Raw genomic sequence first — 21,550 nt, forward strand, 5'->3', positions numbered from 1 at the left:
TGTTGTCCATGGGGTCGCGATGGGTCGGACACGACTTCATGACTAACAATGACAACAACAACAACAAATAAATGTGAAATGATTGCAAAACACTCATGGTACTCAGTACACATGAAAATGCAATGCAAATTCTATGTCATGTGGATTGTGCAATGCGTTTTAGGTTCCATGCTATTTTCATTCATATTCTCTATATTCAACCCAATAGAGTTTTATTAGAAAAAATATTGTAAATTTAATTTATAATAATATACTGTTTTAAAACAAAATGCACTTGTTCTTGTTCTAAGCACATCACATTACTAGTTTGCTTATGTATGCATGAAAATTTGTTCCAGGAAAGTAGCTTGAATAATCATTCCAAAACAAACAAGCTATTCTTGTGGGGTTTTTTTAAGGAACCCTAAACATTTATGATACAATACTTTTGTAGCAACTGATGAATTCAATAAATCAGAAAATTATCATGATCACCACCACCACCATCATTTCTGTCAGAACCAAATAGATATAAATGTTCTGACCTAGGCGTCCTTTATCTTCTTTGACACACTGCCAAAGACCTAATTGGCAATTATCTTGGCAAGGCCACACAGAAACACAGAGTCAAAAACGGAGCTTCAAAGTACAAACCGACACCATCACAACATTGCTTCCTGCAAAGACCCCACATGCCTTTGCTCTTCCTTTATGTCTTATGGGAGGGGCCAATCATCTCCAAGCCTTACTCCCGAGTTGTCCCTTTTGTTTTAACAGTTCTTGCCTTCTAGCAGCTCTGTGCATGCGTGCACTAGGAACAGGCTCCCCTATTCCTCTGCCTCGCTGACGTCAGACTCTGGAGGCTCTGGTGTCCGCACATAACTCCCGTATGGCCCTGGCCCCATCTCTGCCTCCAACGCAGAGCCCTCGTCCGAGCCTTCTCCAGACTCCATGTTCCTCCCCAGTCTCCTCACTGTCCGACTCTACTGCCAGTTCCTCAGGCTGCTGGCGGACCACAACAATAAAATTAGAAATCTGCAATTAGTACTTTTCCTAAAATGGGATCCAAACTACTAAAGGATCCTTTATCAGCTCAAGGCCAAATCCTAAGCATGGTAATTTGGTAATATTTTATCCTATATCACTTACTTTATATAATCAAATTATTTTATTTAAGCTTTTACTTTATCAAGTACAGAACAAATGTCATGGTATTTTCTCCACAGACTCAACATCACTGGGTGGGTTCAGTTTTAGTCAAGATTCTCACATAACATAAAAAATATTCAGTTATAATCTTCCTGATCTGATATACCCAGTTCTCATTTACTGTTTATTTTTAAAGTAAGTTTCTTGATTGCTGATCTTTGTCAGACTTTTACCTCATAAACTTACATTATTGTAAAGACATCAGTTATCCTTAAACAATTAAGAATGGTGATTCTATCAGAACAGTCTTATATACATGCCCTTTGTTCAAATACTACTCAAATCCAACTTAACAAAAAAATAACAAAAAACTTAACAAAAAAAACCCTGTAAATACAGTTCTGATTCGAATTCATTAACAGTATACTATGTTAAAGCGTATTTATTTCAGATTCCAGGCTATTTCATTATAACATTGTTCAGACAATTAATAGTATATATTTTAGTACTTAATGTTTCAATTTGTGCTTACCTGTTTAATGTCATAAGCAAGGAGAACGTATCTTAAATCTGGAGATACTGAATATCTGGATGCTTTGAAAGTTACCTATGGAGATATAAATGAATAAGATTATTTACAGGACTGATATGGTCTTGTGGATATGGTCTTGTGGCTGATATAATGACTCTAGGAGGCTCACAACAATCCATAAAAACATGGTTAAAAACAAAAGTACCCTTCCCAGCACGCTCCAGACAAAACATCCTCATAGCTCATCCCCATCCTAGCCCAATGCTTGGGGGAAAGGCCAGTCTTCAAAAACCTCCAGAAGGCTAAAAGAGTAGGGATTTGTCAGATATCAGGTGGGATATTGTTCCAAAGGACTGGGGCAGCCATTGAGGTCCCATCAGGTGGTAACATTTAAGGACAGAGATCTGGAGTACATTCATTCTATCAAATCTGATAAGATAAGCAGAAGCCCTCAGGGAGAGTTGATCCTGCAAATAACTTGTCCTGTCTCACATAGTTGATTATAGGCACAACAGAAGACATTCAATGTACCAGGGCTATGGAAAGCATTCAAAATTTGTCACAAAGTTTGTTAATGCAAACAAAGAACTTTTTTTTGCAATGTTAAAGCAGCCACATCTTGTAGAATTCTGTCCTCAAAGGCATGTGCATCTATGTGCACATATGCAAGATCTGATGCCTTTTTAAAAAATAATGAAAACAAATACTACAATCTTTACTGCTTTAGTTTATGAATCTCATGATACAACACACAAAGGGAGTGGAGCTGCTACTGCAACGCTGGGACTTTTTTTAGTCATTTGCTCCTCCTCCACGATCTCTTCCTGCAAATACTACAAACATTTTGGTTTGCTGTCAGTGCCCACAGTGTGTTTGCACACTTAATCTAATATGAACTACCTTCAAAAAAGTAGTGTAAGTCTTCCAGGGAATGTTACTAATTTACTACTTGGACTAGGGATGCTAATATTCTTTGTAAAATATTCATTTTAACTCATTTCATGCTTCACAGATAACTACGTTTAATGTTTAAGAACAACAGTAAAACTAAAGTTTCGGAACCTTTCAAAGCAATTAGTGCTATAACATGTTGATTTACTGTTCAAAAGAAAAGGGGAAAAAAAGGATGAAAATCCTGGTAAACAGCATAAAATCCTTAAAATGACCTTTAAATTTCACTCTAAAAGCAATTTTCAGATTTTATGTAAACATGGATCTAAATAATTATGGATAAAATTGTAACCTGTGGCAGAACTCGAAACAGCTCAGTTATTTATGGAAGTCTAGTCTATCTTTGCCATAAGCAAATTACTTTGGAAAAGACAGCAGCATGATTTCTGAAAATGTATCACACATCTAGTTGTTTTTAACTATTTTCTTCTGATCTTTCTGTTTAGAAATGAAAACAAACTCTTCTCACTAATGTGGTAAATATAGAGGAAAAAGCAGCAATATCAAACTAATATTACTTTTTGTCGAGCTAAGGATACATGACACCCAATTGAGTTTGAGACTACAATTTAATCAAGAATTATTGGTGGTGATAGGAAGATTTAATGGATCTGATATAAAAGAAGGCTCAAATTATAATTGTAGCAAGGAAACATCTACTAAAATTAAATGAAACAAAAACTAAGAGAACTGCATGTTAACATAATGCTGCATATGATATAGTTTTATCTACCGTCTCCTTTTATATCATTTTGCAATAATGCAGAATTCTATGGGATATCTCAGATGTTATCATAATGTTTTGTACTCAGAAACTGCCCAATCTGAGAAAGTTCCATGGGATAAACTCTGTATGTCCTCTTTGGAACTGAATTAAAGCATGGAAGCCACGATAATTGTACAGTGAAAGAAGGACAATCACATACATACAGAGACACTAGGCTACATGAAAGAATATTTCATTCGACCCATAACAATTTTTCTAAATTCCTTTTCTAATTTGAAAACAATGTCAAAGCCAAGGTAAAAATGCAGGATAATTTTTCTGGACAGTGTTAATGAAATTTGCTTCTCACAGGAAGTATCCTGGGTAAATACGTTTCCTTCTTTTATAATTACAATGTTTTGTAGTTTGTTTTTCTATTTTCAATTTTTAACATGGTGCTTTGTGGCCCACAAAAAAATAGCATAAAAAGTATTAGTTTAATAGTGTTAAATCATTATATTGTCTTATCATTATGAAATGCAAAAACAACCAACAAAAAGTAGTTGGTAATTTAGCTTTGTAATCCATACTGATGAATTAATAAACTATTACGTGCTTTAAAAGACAGGACATCTTGGGTGAATTGAGTCTTTCTGTTTGATTAATTGGAATTATACCAGTAGTACTAGCAATAGCATTAGCACTTAGACTTATATACCACTCCATAGTACTTTACAGCAGTTTTAGAGTCAGCATATTTTCCCCAACACTCTGGGTCCTCATTTTACCAACCTCAGAAGGATGGAAGGCTGAGTCAACCTTGAGCCAGTCAGGATTGAACTCCTGGCTGTGGGCAGAGTTTGCCTGTAATACTGCATTCTAACCACTGTGCCACCATGGCTTCTATATATTAAATATAACTGTAAAATTAATAGCAATAAATCTTGCTTTTTTTGGGGGGGGAAAGCAGCTCTCATGATTGAGATTAAATTCTCTAATTGACAGTGACAAATGGAGCATGATAACACAACACTTCAAGCAGATATTTTTCATTTTCCACCTTTAATTTTCTTGCTTTCACAGATTCCAGTGACACAATTTTCTTTCAATCTTAATGAATAAATTAGTTATACACACTCAAGTAGTTCTATATTGAACATAAATTAATTCTATACTTACTGCTTATCAAATTGCTACGACCTCATCTTTTATTTCACTAATTCCAGGTTAAATCTTTCAACAATTCCAATTCATAGAACTGAAGTGAGTGATAGCAAAGAAGCAGATATTGTCCAATGTAGAAGGACAGATAGACAAATATCTGGTAACACCTTTTCCAGCCAACAATGTTATTAAAATGCACACCTGATAACATGACTTGCAGCAACATGAACTGCAGCTCATTAAATTTATACCTTTTAATAACATTTGTTAGCTGGAAAAGATGCTATCTGATTACCTTCAGAGAAGAATAAGCTTGACTTCTACTGAACAGATTTTATAAATGTTGAAGCTTTTATTTGCTAAAATTTACAAGTACAGTCATAACCAATAAAGATTATATTTTTATATGGCATTTGTCCTTTTTAAAGTTTACATTAAACAACAGTTCTTACAAAAAAAATAGAATAATAAAATATAATAAATATAATATAATATATAAATATAATATAATATAATAATATTAAATAAATATAATAAAAAATATAAAAAATAGAATAAAATAGAATAAAATTCAATAGAAGAGTGGCATCAATAATTACATGGCATAAACATTGTTGATTCAGTAACCCGCATGTTTTAAATAATCACTTGATTTTTCAATAAGGAGGGCATGTATCTGTACTACCAATCAATATCAATCAGTCTTGCTGGTCTCATGGTCTCTTGTTTATTTATTACTCCACAAAGCAGGAACAGTAGCATGCCACATTCAAAATTATACATGAGATAGACTTGAAATAATTTTTGCATATAGATTCAGGAATAACATAGCAATGTAATTTCTTATTTAAAATAAAGCAGTAATACTTACAAAAGTTGCATTTTCCAGCAATAATGTAGTTGTGTTTGTTTCTACATTCAGTTTAATAACATGTCCATTCCTGTTTTTATATACCACTTCTGTATCTGTTAATAGAAAACGCATTAAGAATTAGAAAATGCAAATATTCCATGCAATAGCTTCTTAGTTAATAGACTTTTTCAATAAAAAAAGATATCATCGACCATCCAATAACATTAAAATGTGATTAGGCTGAGATAATGACTTCATCAGTGTTATCTGTTTTTGTTAATTTGTTCAGAGATAAGTGCCCCTGGTCTTTCTGACTTACTAATGGAGATAGTCTTTCACCTTAGCATTATTATACCTTCTCCCTTGTATAAAACAAGGTCAACTGACTTTTTTTTAAAAGAAGACTTAAGCTGTTTGACTTCAGCCCCAAATCATATCTCTTCCCCCTCTCTCTCTCTTTGCACTGTTTTTCACTGCTGCTAAGTAAGAATATGGGATACTTAATACATTAGGGTTTTTTACACTTAGAAACAAACAAAACTTTGCAAGAATGGTTAACTGCTTCATTATACTACTGCTCTGATGTTTTGTAATTCTCCCACCTATTGAAAGTAATTTTAAGCATTTCAAAACACTTTACTGAAATAAGCTTCGATTGCACATAAGCCTTATATTAACCATGCAATGGCTGCACAAAAAGGAAGAAAATTGTAAAGATAGTACCATGATATAACAGTATTGTGAAGAAGAACATGTGATACAAATAAGTTTGAACTGTTATGCTTACATGTTCTTCATTCCTTTCATGTCACCTTTCAGATTCTGCACTAACTAGAGTAATTTCTAATTAGGCAGAGCTTCTGGCCCATCTTTGCTATTTTATCTAATGCAAAAAAGGAATCATCATATAAATATCCTCTTAAAAAAAACTAGAAATGTTATTTATTGGTTTAAGACTAGAGATGGCACAGTGTCCTCCAGCCAGCAGGATATTTTTAATATCCTCAAGTCCTTTCATTTTAATTATGTTACTCAAATATAGCTGACACCAGGTATATTAATTCTGTTTCTTATCCATAATAAATTTAAAACTATTTTAATCACATCAGGGTTTAAAAATTTTAAATATGGCTAGTAAGAAATATTAGGAAGCATGAAAGGACCTTAAAAATGGGAAAGCATGTTATATAGATGAATAGCCAGTAAATAATACAAGCACTTCAAAAATAGATGGGCAGGAGTAAACCCTGGTGACCTACAATACTTCTGGCATGTTAGCCTTCCTGCATGAGAAAAATCTAACATACATTCTTGAAACACTGTAAACTACTGGCAGCCCTTGGAAGAAAAAGTTGATGTATTGAGGCAGCAAGCAGCCACTTCAACTGATCAGAAAGAATAAAGATTTATCAGTTCAAAGAAAGGAAATCATACAACAGAAACTGACAGTGAAAGCAACTTTCAATAAGGAAGACACTAAACCAAGCAAACCCAACAGAAAAAGATAGCAAGCAGAAGTAAGAAAATTGTATCATCTTCTACATTATTGGAATTCAGAAAGTGTTCAGGCTCTCTTATGAAATAAAAAATAGGGGAAATGAGATGGAACAGGAAACAGGATCATGGACATGGCAGAGTAACTTCTAAGACAAGTCCATTGATTATTTCTGCTTGCTAATACATGAGAGAGGGAAAAGACGAACAATACTGCAAAACAGTGGCTATTACTATACTATAGGTTGTAGTATTACAGATTCTGAAAGAAATTCAAGCCATGGGGAACTCAAGTGGAAACCATAAACAGAACTGAATAATCTTGCAAGTGAATGACTGACTATACAAATATTGTCAAGCGAAGTGAATATCTGTATCTTAAGAAACAGAAATGGATCCTGTAACTTGATGGGATACATAGAATGGTATTTTGGCTTGTGAGGCAATTACTAATGATCCTAACTTCCATAATGTGTGATGTAATCTATGGACTAAAACTGGGCTTTGGTGAAAAAACATAGAGTGTGGACATACAGTAGCTATCCGGGAAGAATATTTATTAAATATATGAAAAATGATTGAGAATTGTTAAAACTTGCAAATGTTCATACAATTGTGGGGAGTAGTGTACGTTCAGTGAAAAAAAATGTTTGCCAAAAGAAGCAAAATTGTTAAATATAAGAACATGCTTTTATTCAGTTTGTTACCCATATATAAGAGATATGTGTTTGCATGTGTTGGGTATGTATGTTTGTGAATTAGAAGACATATAATAGAAAATTAAATGCAGTAGGAACAGATACTTAATGGGTGATGAATGAATATGGACAGCATACAAATGAAAAGTATTTAGTTGGATGGAGTTTATGAGATACTCAAAAAGAGAGACATAAATTTAAGGAATAAAAGGCAGCATATAATGGGGGTGTTTGAAGCAATGAGCATTTGCAAGGGCAACAAGATATAAAAAGGTACAACAATATTATATCAAGTGCAAACCTGAATTAGAATTTCTTTTCTCACTTATCTCCTGCTTTGATTTTATTTTGGTTACTACAGTTTTACTTTCTTTATATTTTGAATATAAAAGGATTAGCATATATAGAAAGAGGTAGTTCTTGTTTAGCAACTGCTTCATTTAGTGACATTGCAGTTACAATGGTGATGAAAAAGTAAGTTTGCAATCAGTCCTCATATTTATGACCTTTGCAGGTCTACAAGCAAAAGAAATGATATACACAAAGTGGTGGTTTCACTAAATGACCACTTCATCTGATCGTTGAGTTGCTAACCCCAGTTGTGGTCGCTAAACAAGAACTACCTGTATATACTAGAAACATATAACAAAGGTTCAGGTATAGAATGATTGAAACCTGGCTCAATAATAGTGTCTTTGAACAAGTTCTTGGAATAGTAGTGGACTGTAGACTAGCAATCTAAAGTTACTGCAATATATAATAAGGAAAAAAAGGTAGTACAACTTAAAATTGCACCAGTTTCCAAATCATTGGAAGTGATTCTGCTTTGAACAAATATGAAAAAACTTTGTCCAATCACAAGTTAATCCATTCTCCCCTTACTGTGGAGAAAGGATGGGAGGTGAATTGATATCACACAGAAAATTAGAATCTATTCTGTATAGTTCCAAAGTGAAAGACATAAAATAATGCATTCAAATTATAGGAATGCATATTTTGAAAGTCAGTGTTAGAAATAAACAGAATTGCAAAGCTATCACTATCTAACAGTAAGAAAAGTTAAATGTTGGAACCCATTGAGGTGATACCTTTCTCTTCAATGGATGTTCAACCAGAGGCTAGGTAGTTAGTTATCTGGAAAGCCTGAATTTAGATTCCTCTGTTGAATAAGCTGATGGGTTGGATATTTGAATGGCAGTATATGTCTTCACACAGAGACATTAGATACATACACCACCTATCTAGACTTGCTTGGGGAAACTTTGCAAGCTAAGCTATCCCCTGATTTATATCAGAAGCAAGATGATTGAAATTCAGAATACTGAAAGATATATAGAGATATGTTTATTTCATTGATGCACGGAATGAACAAATTTGGAATTTTGCATTTTTAACGTTCTATTTTATAATATTTACATACCAGACATTTTGTTCACAGTTTGGCCAGTTTTACATGGACTAAATTGCACATAAAGGTAGTCCTCAACCTATGACCACAATGAATACCAGAATCTCAGTCACTAAGTGGAACAGTCATTAACTGAGTCATGTTATTTTTACCATATCTGTTAAGCACCCAAATCCTGATCACTTAATCATGGGGATAGCACAACAGTTGCAACCTTGAAAGACAAATTGCAAGTATCACAAGCGCAATGCTTTACAATGATAAGAACATTTAAATCACTTCCACCAGATCTTACAATTACTTTACATGCTTTTTAAAAAGATACTGACATTGTATAGATCACTAGTCCCCAATCTTTTCATTGACTGGCAGCAGTGGGGAGGGTATGGTTTCCCATGTGTGTTCCCACCACTTGAGCAAATGGAGTTTTGTGCGCTCGCCTGCCAGTTTCATGGCCTGGTTCCCAATGGGCCACGGACCGGTATCATCTGAAGAACAGGGGTTGGAGACCACTGATAAAGATCAATGTAAAACCATCAACAGCAATTAACAGTGGTCAAGTGGGGCAAGAAAGAGAGCAAGACAGTAACCTCTGATGCATAAGAAAATAAACTTAAAAGAAAAGAAACTAGTTAAGCACTAGTTTCATAATATATGGGCATATATTATGAATATATAATATATAGGCATGCTGCCTGTATCAATGAAGGCTCGTTTAGGGAAAACTTAATCTTGTCAGGTGGGCTTCACTTGTTCTTCAGTTGAATGCCCAAGTACCACACTTTAATTTCATTTGCATACATTAATAAAATTGTGGTTTTTGTAACTGAACCCTTTCTTAGCCAAGATGGAAAAACACTGAATATTTTGATTCCTCTCTGGAAAAAAATACACGTATCAAACAAGCAAAAGCCTAGATTTTTTTAAAAAAGCAAACTATATACAACATCAACCATCAAGCTGTCGGCTGCCTTCTGGAAGTAGCAAATTTGTGTTAACATATAGAGATGCTTAGGAGAAACAAATTAAGTGGCTAGGCACACATTGTTATATCCATAAATGTTATTGTATTTGATTGAGATGACATTCTTCCTTTCTTTGCATATGCTTTTTCTTTACTAAAATTAACTACCTTAATCTCTAATCTCTTATTTAAGCAGAACCATCTACTACTATTCTAAATGAATTTTTTTTTCTGACTTAATACCCCCACAAACTAATAGAAGGTTTGGATTAGCAGCCACAGGAATTGCCTATCATCACTCATGGAGAGCAATCAGCTCCACCAAGATGATGAAATATTTCCACAACTGAACTATGCTATGCTATGCTATTAAATCATAGCGGCTGCTATGGTTATGGGCGCAACTCGTTGTGCCCACGTGACACCCCCTCCTGCGCGAGCTGCACTAGCTCCCGGTGGTCTTCCAGGTGCGATTCAAGGTGTTGGTTACCACCTTTAAAGCGCTCCATGGCATTGGATCTGGGTACCTTCGAGACCGTCTTCTGCCACCAGTAGCCTCCCACCGGCCAATCCGCTCCCAGACAGAGGGTCTTCTCAGGCCATCGGCCAAATTATGTTGGCTGGCGACACCCAGGGGGAGGGCCTTCTCTGTGGGAGCCCCTGCCCTTTGGAATGAACTGCCCCCAGAAATGTGTAAGATCTCTGACCTCCATGTATTTCGCTGTGCCCTCAAAACCTTGTTGTTCTGCCAGGCCGGGCTATCAATGTAAAGATTTTAATTGGTTTTAAATGTGGGATTTTAAATTTGGGGGTTTTATAATTGAGCCAATTATTTAATAATTTTTAAATTTTGTCTTTGTGCTTTTAATCAGGTTGTACACCTCCCTGAGTCCTTCGGGAGAAGGGTGGTACAGAAATAATAATAATAATAATAATAATAATAATAATAATAATAATAATAATAATAATAATAATTATTATTATTATTATTATTTTATCATCATCATCATCATCATCATCATCATCATCATCATCATCATCATGATATTAAGATATGTCAAGAACCATTTTGAACGGCACAGTTTTGCTCTATTTCTGATATATTACCAGCCTTTCCCAGCCACAAGGGGATTTTGGATTCTCTTTATCATTTCTAAGCAATAGATGACCAAAAACAATAGAATTACATTCTTTCCTATTGGAGTGCTGTGCTGTAAAACCATCAGCATGTTTCCTCAAGATTACTGCACTAGTATGGGGGCGGGGGAATAAATAAATAGAAAACTACTTCTATGCTCTTCCTTTCTAATCTATTTCATCAACCATAAGGCAATGAATTGTACAGTAAAGTCTAGGATTTTTAGAGCAACATAAAAAATGCAATATTTAGTTAGTTAGTTAGTTAGTTAGTTAATTTTGCCGGCGTTCAATTAGCCCTCTTAGCATCCCAACACAATATGACAATCCTTAACGGGAGTACCCCAGGCGATCTAGCGGGTGAATTTACTTTTAGCTCTTCACGGGGGAGTAGTGTTATTGATTTTGTGATGGTTTCCCAGCCACTAAGACAGGCAGTCCATGTTTTTTTTGTGGACTGCCTCACGGAGAGCGACCACTACCCCCTGGTCACAATCATTGGGCTCTTTACAAATATACATCTGCCTAAGGGCCCCCAAATACTGGATCCTTATGTGACCTCTTATGCAAGGAGGATCAAATGGTCTCCCAAGACTGAAAGAAAGTTCCACTCTCTTTTATCATCGCTGGAGTGTCTTAGCCTATACAATCAGGCCTTAACATGCAGTGACTCAGCGGTAATCTCGACCTTCGAATCATTAATTAACAGTATTCAAAGGGAACTAGGAGCTGATCGTAGGCCAAGTGGCCCATATTGTCCAAGAAGCAATCCCTGGTTCGATGAAGAATGTGTGCTGCTCAGGAACAAGATCAGACAGGTTTACCTGCTCTATCGTAATCGAGGGGATAAACGCCTACCTGAGGACTATTACCGCCTGAAGCGGGAGTATAAAGGACTAATTGTTAAGAAAAAGAGGGCTAAAGAAAAAGAGAAGTGGAACCTACTTCTCCTCTCTATTCAGCAGAAGAACACCCGACTATTTTGGCAAATGGTCGCCTGTTCGCTGCCTGGTCATCAAGAAATCCCTCTCTGTTGTATTTCCAACAGAGATTGGGAAAGCCATTTTGGATCAATCTTCCAGGCTTCAATAGTCACGACCGGACTCGGACAACAACTGCCCCCTGCAATTCCGGACTGGCACCCCGTGACTCATGCTGAGATCAACGAGCTTATCTCTGAATTTAAGTCAGGCAAAGCTCCTGGCCCTGATGCTATACCCCCTGATCTGTTAAAATCTAATCCCAAGTGGTGGTCTCCTCTTTTAGCAACACTCTTTACCCATATCAATACCTCTGGCAGGATTCCTACCTCCTGGAACCAAGCAATTATTGTCCCTATTTTTAAACGAGGAAATAGGAACAACCCAGCCGATTATCGCCCTATCAGTCTGCTCTCTATCATTGGGAAATTGTACGCTAAATATCTCCAACGCAGACTCCTCACCTGGGTCGAGGAGTCCAACATTATTGGTGCTGAACAGATTGGGTTTAAAGCAGGCTGTGCCACATTGGACCACTGCTTTGTCCTAGCGCACCTGGTTGACAAATATGCCACCATACCAGGTGGTAAACTTTTTACTGCTTTTATCGATCTAAAGGCAGCATTTGATTCAATCCCAAGGGAATTGTTGTGGACAAAATTGCTCAAAAGCTCCATCGACAGACGTCTGTTGTTCCTAATTAGATCCCTATATAATCAGACTTCTAGTCAGGTCAGGTGTAGTTCGCAGGGAGAACTCTCTAACCCTATCCCGATAAAGAGTGGAGTAAGGCAGGGCTGTCTCCTGGCTCCTCTTTTGTTTAACCTATTTTTATCTGATTTGGCCTCTTATATTGGATGTATTGAGTCTCACGCCCCAAAGCTGTCAACAACGAAGATCCCGCTTCTCCTTTATGCTGATGACGCAGTCCTCCTATCACTGACGAGGCTTGGCCTGAAAAGGCTTCTCTCTGCATTTGGGTCCTACTGTGCTTAGAATCACTTGTCCATTAACTATGACAAATCAAAAGTCTTGGTGTTCTCTAGTGCCCGGAAGTTACACAACTGGGCTATTAAGGGTAATGCTGTTAAGCAGGTTTCCCATTTTAAGTATTTAGGTATACATTTTCAGAACACTGGTGCTTGGACTAGACACCGAACCCAGGTGCTGAATTCAGCTTTTTATAGCCATCAGCAGATTTTAAGATTTTTCTATACCCAAGGTGGCCAATTTATTCCTCCTGCTCTGCGTATTTACAAAGCCAAAACCTTGGCCCAAACTCTTTATGGAATTCCGATATGGATACAGGGCTTCAAGGAGTGTATTGAAAGAACCCAGGCTGCTTTTTTAAGGAAACTTTTGGGTCTCCCTCCCTGTGTTGGCTTTGCTCCGATGTATCTGGAACTGGGCATTCGATCAGTCGAATGCATGGCGTGGATCAACACCTTTAAATGGTGGTTTCGGGCACTCTTTTTGGCAGCCCCTGGCAGCTACCTCTCCCTGGTGTTAGCTGACCCCTATACGTCTCGATGGGAGAGGGATCTGACGAAGAAACTCCACCTGTTAGGTTTTTCGGGGGATGCCATGGGAGACTATGGCCTTGAAGACACCCAATGTAGGGTAGTCCAACGGCTTGTGGACATAGACTTACAATATCTGAGAGCTAGAGCCAATAAAACCTGCTCCCCTCTGGTCTTCAGCCAACTTAATAATTTTGGACTGAGGATGGCCTCATATTTCTATACTCTAACCATCCCTAAGTATAGAAGAGTCTTCTCCCTTGCTCGTTTTAACGTCTTGCCTTCAGCATTGCTGGATGGTCGATTCAAGAGGCTTCCAAGGGGCGAGCGGCTATGTCCCTGTGGTAGAGCGGAGGTTGAGACTGTGGAGCATGTCCTTTTACACTGCTCCATGTACAATGTAGCCAGGACTAATTTGATGTCTCTCTTAGAGACAGATTTCTGTGGGCCCAATGATAGTGATTTGGCCTTGTATTGTTTAGGGGATGGCTCCTCATACACTACCTCTCAGGACTCAAAATTTTTTCTAAGAGCCGTAACCATTAGAGGAGAGCGCTGTGGTCCCTCTCAGCCGGGGCTTCCGGTGGCTGGCTGTTCGTGATGTTCTTTTTCCTATGTTTTTCTGTAGCTATGCTTGCATTTTGGTCTGTGACTGTAAATAAATTTATATAAAAAAGTTTGTTAGTTAGTTTTAATTATTAAATTTATATATCACTCATTTTGCTATCCAGAATATTGATTCGGAAATTCTGACACGTGTTGGGATGATACACAGTAATGACAATTTTCATTTTTATTGGAAAGAGAGTGGAATAATAGATCTTCTATTAAATAAGCATTTTTTTACCTAATTAGTCACTGACATTTGTAATTTAGGAATTGAATTAGTGTTACCTTTTTAAAAAATAGGCCACTGTCATGAATATTTGTTTTGAGGAATCTATCTAGGAGCAACAAAATACTAAAGATCACTAGATACGGTAGGTGGGGAGAAGGGGCGTTGGTCCTACCTGAGACGCACCTTCTTGTTGGGTGGAGACAGCAGCCAGTATTAGATTTAGATTTAGATTTTATTTGATTTATATACCGCCCTACTCCCGAAGGACTCAGGGCGGTGAACAGCTACAGATAAAACACATAAATACAAAATTTAAAAGCAAAGTAAAACCAAATTAAACAATTTTGGCCCAAGACAGATTTAAAACACCCCAATAATTTAAAACAGATTAAAATTTACATTTTAAAAAGGGAAAAAGGGAAAAGATTAGGCCAGGCCAGCCTGATGGAATAAAAAGGTCTTAAGAGCGCGGCAGAAGGTGCGCAGATCCGGGATCCTCTGTATATCTGGGAGAAGCTCATTCCAGATAGTAGGTGCCCCCACAGAGAAGGCTCTCCCCCTGGGGGCCGCCAGTTGACATTGTTTGGCTGACGGCACCTGGAGGAGCCCCTCTCTATGAGAGCGTACCGGCCAGTGGGAGGCTATGGGATGTACTCGCCCATACAGATTGGTAGACTGAGTCTGTCATATTTGTTAAGTCCCGCCCATGTTGCTAGGGGGCTCCAGCTTTTGGCGAAGACGTGAGACAGACCCGGCATGTTGGAGACAAGGAGAAAAATTAGAAGTTAAAAGGGAGAGAGGACTGGATCAGGGAGGGTCTGGCTTCTGTCGCCACCCAACAAGAAGGTGTGTCTCAGGTAGGACCAACGCCCCTTCTCCATTGTGGGTGGAGACAGCAGCCAGTATGGGACATACCCAAGTTCACAGTCCCTATGTTTGGGGGGGACCAGGCTAGTCCGAAGAACCCTCCCCTGAAACAACATGTTGCAACACTCGATGACCAAAAGCGGCATCAGCCGAAGAGAACTTGTCCAGTTTGTAATGCTGGATGAAGGGCGAAGGTGAAGTCCATGTAGCTGCCCTGCAGATCTCAAGCAAAGAGGCTTGTGTGGCCCAAGCCGCCGACATAGCTACACTGAGGGTCAAATACGCAGTCAGACGAGGAGGCCTCAGAAGGGAACACATTTCGTATGCAGCGGCGATCGTCTGCCGGAGCCAGTGCCAAATGGTCGACGACGACACCTTGCAACCTAGGGAAACAGGCAGGAAAGACACAAAAAGAGATTCTGTTCTGCAGATGTCTGCCATCCACTTTATGTACACCCGGAGGGCCCTCCGGACGTCCAGGGTATGCCAATGCTTCTCCAGAGGATGAGCAAGGTGAGGGCAAAAGTTAGGAAGGACCAATTCCTGCATGCGGTGGAAAGCAGTGTTAACTTTTGGAATAAATGTTGGGTCCAGGTGGAGGACTACCCGATCTGCATGAAAAACACACAGAGGTCACTGCGAGTAGAGTGCGGCCAATTCAGAAATGCGGTGAGCCGAGGTAATAGCCACCAAGAAAGCGACCTTACAGGATAGCAGGCGGAGGCTAGCCACCCGCAAAGGCTTGTACAGGAAACCCGTAAGTGAGTTAAGAATAGAAAGGTCCCAGGTTGGGTACCTATGCCGCACAGGAGGACATAAGTTGGTAGTGCCTCGTAAAACCGACGAATCAGCGGGTGTTGAGATAATGAGGTCAAAGAGCCGCAGGTAAGTATGGAAGAGATTGCCGCCACTTGCAGCCGTAAGGTATTGGGAGAAAGACCTTTGGAAAGACCCTCCTGGAGGAAAACCAGGATGTTAACAATAGTAGCATGAAGGGCCTGAACCCCGTTCCACTCACACCATGTACAAAAGGCCCGCCAGGTGGCTGAATAAATGTGGTCCGTGGAAGGCCTCCGGGAAGCATGGATGGCCCAGATAACGGCCGCTGGAATGTTGGCACCCCCTAGGGTGCACCGCTCAACCTCCAAGCGGTCAGACAGAGCCACGGCAGGTCCGGGTGGCTGAACGTCCCTTGAGTCAGAGTGTCCACCTCCTGAGGAAGCTGCCATGGCGGTGCCACCGACAGCGACACCAGATCCACAAACCAAGGCCTCCATGGCCAGTGCGGTGCCAGAAGGACAAGTTCTGCCTGCTCCAGTAGTAGCTTGCGGATGACTTTGGAGAGGAGGGAGATCGGCGGAAACACGAACAGCAGACCCGACGGCCACAGGACCGGAGAGCATCGGTGGCCTCCACCTGAGGAAATGGAAACCGCATGAAAAAACACAGGAGCTGAGCTGTGTCCTATGTGGCAAAGAGGTTGACCTCCATCATGCTGAATCGCACTGACAGCTGGTCAAAAATCCATGGATGCAGGTGCCATTCTGCATTGTGCAGGTGCTGACAGCTCAGCCAATCCGCCTGCACATTGGCTACACCTGAGATGTGTTCTGCTTTCAGGGACTTGAGATGAATCTCCGACCAAAGGCCCAACCTCATTGCCTCCGACGTCAGGGACCGGGACCTCGTCCCCCTAAGGCAGTTGATGTGCACCTTTGCTTTGATATTGTCCATGAGGACGAGGACATGGGAGGAGGAGACGAGGCAATGGAACGCCCGAAGGGCCAGGTAAACCACTCTCAACTCCAACAAATTGATGGGACGACGAGAGTCATTGTAGGACCACATCCCTTGCACCACATGCCCCTGACAATGGGCCCCCCAGCCATGAAGACTGGCATCCATCATCACCATTACCCTCTGTGGCTCGAAAAAGGAACAACCTTGGGCGATGGCCGGAGACTGCCACCATCTGAGGTACCTTAGCACTCTCCTGGGAACGGGAACCTTTGTTGAAGAGCTCTGCTGGCTTTCTGCAATGGCAAAAGAAACCATTGAAGGTCCCTAGAATGCAACTGAGCCCATGAGACAATAGAGATGGCGGTAATCATTTTGCCCAGGAGTTGTGACAGGACGAAAGATGACACAAATCGACACCCCTCCACCTCGGAGACCAGGGTTCTAATACTATCCTGTTGTTCTTGAGACAGATAGACCTTCCCCATCACAGAGTCAATTAAAGCTCCCAAATGGAGTAGACGGGTGGTCGGTACAAGGTGGCTCTTCTCAATATTGACAGAGAAGCCATGAGTTGCTAGAGCCTGGATGGTAGCCTGAAAATCAGACAAGGCCTGCTGTGGGGAAGAGGACAAAATCAAAATATCATCTAAATAACACCGTAGACGAATGGACGAGGCCCTGAGGGATGCAGCCAAAGCTGCCAAAACCTTGGTAAAGGTTCGCGGGGCAGAGGAAAGACCAAAGGGCAAGGCCCTATACTGGTAATGACACCCGCCATAACAAAAACGAAACAAAATCCTCTCCTCCTGTGGGAGGGGAGGATGGGTATATGGAGATAGGCCTCAGTGAGGTCTATGGAAGAGAGGAGATAGCCCCTCCTAACACCGTCGAGAATGGATCGTAACGACTGCATCTTAAATTTGCGGTACACAACATACCAGTTTAAACATTTAAGGTCCAGAATGGGTCTCCACCCCAACCCCCCGATGACTTTGGCACAAGAAACAGCCGGGAATAAAATCCTGTCCCCTTTTGATCATCAGGCACCTTTTGGATAGCCCTGATCGAAAGGAGATGCTGAACCGCTGAGTCCATAAGATCTTGTTTCTCGGAGTCCCGAGACAGCAGACAAAAGACATCGGGGGAGGGGAGAGAAATTCAATGGCCAAACTAGATGTTAAAGTGGTCAGGACGCATTTGTCGGACGTAGTTTTCCCCCAGCAGTCGGCAAAGAGGGCCAATCTGCCATCAATGGGGGGATCCGGGATGCAATCAACAACGGCGTCAGAACAAATGACCTCCTCCCCCTCAAAAGGACCATTTGCCTAACGGGGGCCTGCCTCATTTTGATCTGTCCTGATATCCCCGTTGCTTAGGATAGAAATTACCTTGTGGACCAGAAGAGAAGGAAGTGGAAGGCCCCCCACCATCATATCCCTGATACTGCTGTCACTGGGGGTATGGCAAAAAACAGGGCTCTCCCCTACAATAAACGGTCAGTAAAACCTTCCGCTTATCTTTTGTCTCAACTAGGAAGGAGATCCTAGAAGATCCCCAAACAAAGAACCTCATGCAAAAGGGACCAATGCCAAGCACCATTTATGGCGTGTATCAGCTTGCCAATGGCGAAGCCACACCAAGCAGCACGCTGTTACGGAGGAGGCAAGTGACTTTGCTGCAAAACGAGCCGCATTGAGCGTTGCGTCTGCAGAGAATTGTACAGCAGCAACTATCTTGTTTAGATCTTGCTTGATTCTCAGATCCCCTGGAGCAAGTTTGTCCTGCAGTTGTTGTAGCCATATCAATGTCGATCTGTTAAAAAATGAGGCGATTGAGGCTGAATGAACTGCCCAAGCAGCCCCCAGATGTGCCCTTTGGAGTACTAAGTCCGACTGCCGTTCCTCTGGACGGAGACCTTCATCAGGGGCGCCCAGAACAGCCGCCATGGGAAATAAAGCTGCGATGGGAGTATCAACTGTCGGGACCTGGGGGAGAGAAGCCAGGTCATCTGCAACATTAAAATTTTTGCGAACCGTCGAGGAAAGGAGTGGAACCGAACCCGGGGAGGCCCATTGTTTCTTAAGGACATCGAGTAACAGCAGAGGTGTCGGGATCGAAGTGATAGCCCTAATGGGATCCGCAAACAAGGGATCCAGGTTACCATGAACCGAGTTCGATGTAGCCTCCGACGTAGAAGACCCAAGTTGAGCAGTATTCACCGCCTTATACAACAAAGATTTGAACAGGGCCTGAGGAAACAGACCGGTGAAGGCTGGCTGCTCAGGAGGAAGCCCTTCATTGTCTGACAGATCCAGTTCGCCAGAAGCGTCCTCCCCAAAGTGATGACTGAAGTGAGAAGCTGAAGGTGAATCAGGACCTTCTGCGGACAGAGTGTCCTCTGGATCATCACTGTCCAAGGAGATTGATGGATAGCCCATCACAGAAGGTTGTCAGCTGGTAGGCAACTGTCCTGCCAAGGATTGTTGAAGAGCTGCCGTGATCATTTCTTGTATCTGTTCCGGCTCAAGGAGATGACAAACAGGAGCCAATACTGGAAGCTGGTCCAGTGCAGTGTCCTGTGGGACCTGGGATGACTGCGGTGGCAGTGAAGATGCGGCCTCCGCTGATCCCCACAATCCTGCAGTTGAAATAGCAAGAGAACAGTCCCGGAAAAATAGTTGATCTGGGTAAGTGGAGGGCAGTGGTCCCTAGACATGCCAGGCAGTGGAAGAGGACCATCCGTGGCCAGAGCCGCTACAGACAGATCACTGCAAGCCTCAAGGCGATTATCGTGCAGTAAAATGGCGGCCGCCTGATTGATGTTATGAGGGAGCGAGAAAGCTCCACGTATTGAAAGAAATAGACGCCCAGTGAGAGCAAAAATAAAATGGCGGACCACCAATTTCTTAGTTAGGGAGTGTAAAAACTCCTCAAAGCCAAAGCGGGCAATGCTGTAACTTAATGAGCCTCCAGGAAGGTAGACAGGTGAGCTCAATACCAACAAGTGAGAATCCAATTAAAATAATCTCGCCGCCAAAGAAAGGCTCTGCCGGCACTTGACAATCAGCTGAGGGTTGGCTCTAAAATGGCCGCCAGCAACTCATGGGAAAGCAAATGGCTCCACAAGGGCAAATAGCATGGAATTGGAACCTGAAAACACAACCGATCGGGCTAGGAAGTCGAGCCAGTCCGTTTAAAATTGTCTCTCTGAGTAAGAGAGTGTCCAAATTTGCCCCAGTTCTGTATCGGAGCGCAATGACAGACGCGCCAAGCGCCAAGCAGGATAACAATAAAAAAAGGGCGCAAAGCACCTAGCCGCAAACAAGCAAGGAGGGCGAGTGTGCGAAGCCCCGCTAGCCCTAAAAGTTCGGCCCTAACAGCGTAAAATGTCCAGAGGACAAGCCTCAAATCAGGAGAATCAAGGGTGCAGCAAGGAACTGAAAATTAAACTCCTGTGAGGAAAAAGGAGGCACCCCCCACAGTGGGAGAATTCACAGACCAATGCAAACAAGTCCAAATCAGCCATGCGACAACGAAATCCAGAGTCCAATTCCAAGGTCAGAGTCAAAGCCAAAGTCCAGGTCTAAAGTCCAGTCCAAATTCAGATCCAAAGGAGTAGCAAGCAATTAGACAAAAAACCAAATGGCCAGAGAAACAATCCGACACGCCTGTCCAGACTGACGGACTGAGTCAAAAGCTGGAGCCCCCTAGCAACAAGGACGGGACTTAACAAATATGACAGACTCAGTCCACCAATCTGTACGGGCGAGTACATCCCATACTGGCTGCTGTCTCCACCCACAATGGAGAAAAAGAATATGCAAATATGTACATTCTGCAGAGAGAGAAATTCTCTGAGGATGGGGTTCAGCTCGAGTCAGAAAACTCAGAAGAGTAAAACTCTGGTTCCAGTGACCAACCCCGATTGGATCCTGTGATATGCAAATATATATCTTTAAAAACAACAACAAAAGAAAACAAAAGAAAACAAAATGAATACATACTTATAATTCTGGAAAGCAGCCAAAAGAATTGAGTGTGTTCAATAGGCTAAATATGAATATGAATTTGGTACAGTAAAATACCATAGCAGATGGTAGAAATGTTAAAATCTGGATAGGTAGGTTAAAGTGCTATTGAAAATGTATTCTTCACATCTGTAATTACTTAATGAAACTTTACAGGTATCGGAATCTGACTTACAAACTCATCAGACCAGATAAAATAACAAAAAAAAAAGATAATAAAATATTATAAATAGCATGACAAATTGTTTCATGTTACTAAATTAAACTCTGAAACTTCTTGAATGTTTTATCTACTTGAATGACTAAAAGTTAGACTTTAAACTAAAACATCCTTCTTTCATCATAAGTTAAAAAGATTTCTTTCATATTTTCTTGTGTCAAAGTCAATTTGAAAATAATTTTGTAACTTTGTAAAATATATTGCTTAGCAATCCCATACTCCAAACACAAAAGTGAAACCAAATTGCCCAAATCTGTTTTAATATCATAGCTGAAATGACCTTAAATTCCTAGGGAAGCTAGAAGAGCAGTCTTGTCTATAT

General features: G+C 40.6%; 1 protein-coding gene across 2 annotated transcripts in view; it reads right to left on the reverse strand.

Annotated features, from left to right (window-relative positions):
* Positions 1 to 21,550, reverse strand: part of DPP10 (dipeptidyl peptidase like 10) — a 635,227-nt gene that overhangs the window by 130,917 nt on the left and 482,760 nt on the right. For both annotated transcript variants that reach the window (XM_087881801.1, XM_087881800.1), the window contains exons 4-5: positions 5,353 to 5,447; positions 1,661 to 1,735 (exon numbers count right to left, since the gene is read on the reverse strand). In XM_087881801.1, coding sequence (XP_087737927.1) covers positions 1,661 to 1,735; positions 5,353 to 5,447 — 170 coding nt within the window. The remainder of the gene's footprint in view (positions 1 to 1,660; positions 1,736 to 5,352; positions 5,448 to 21,550) is intronic.

This window comes from Pantherophis guttatus, chromosome 1, assembly GCF_059756535.1.
Source record: "Pantherophis guttatus breed Tessera chromosome 1, ASM5975653v1, whole genome shotgun sequence".
Classification (NCBI taxonomy): Eukaryota; Metazoa; Chordata; class Lepidosauria; order Squamata; family Colubridae; genus Pantherophis; species Pantherophis guttatus.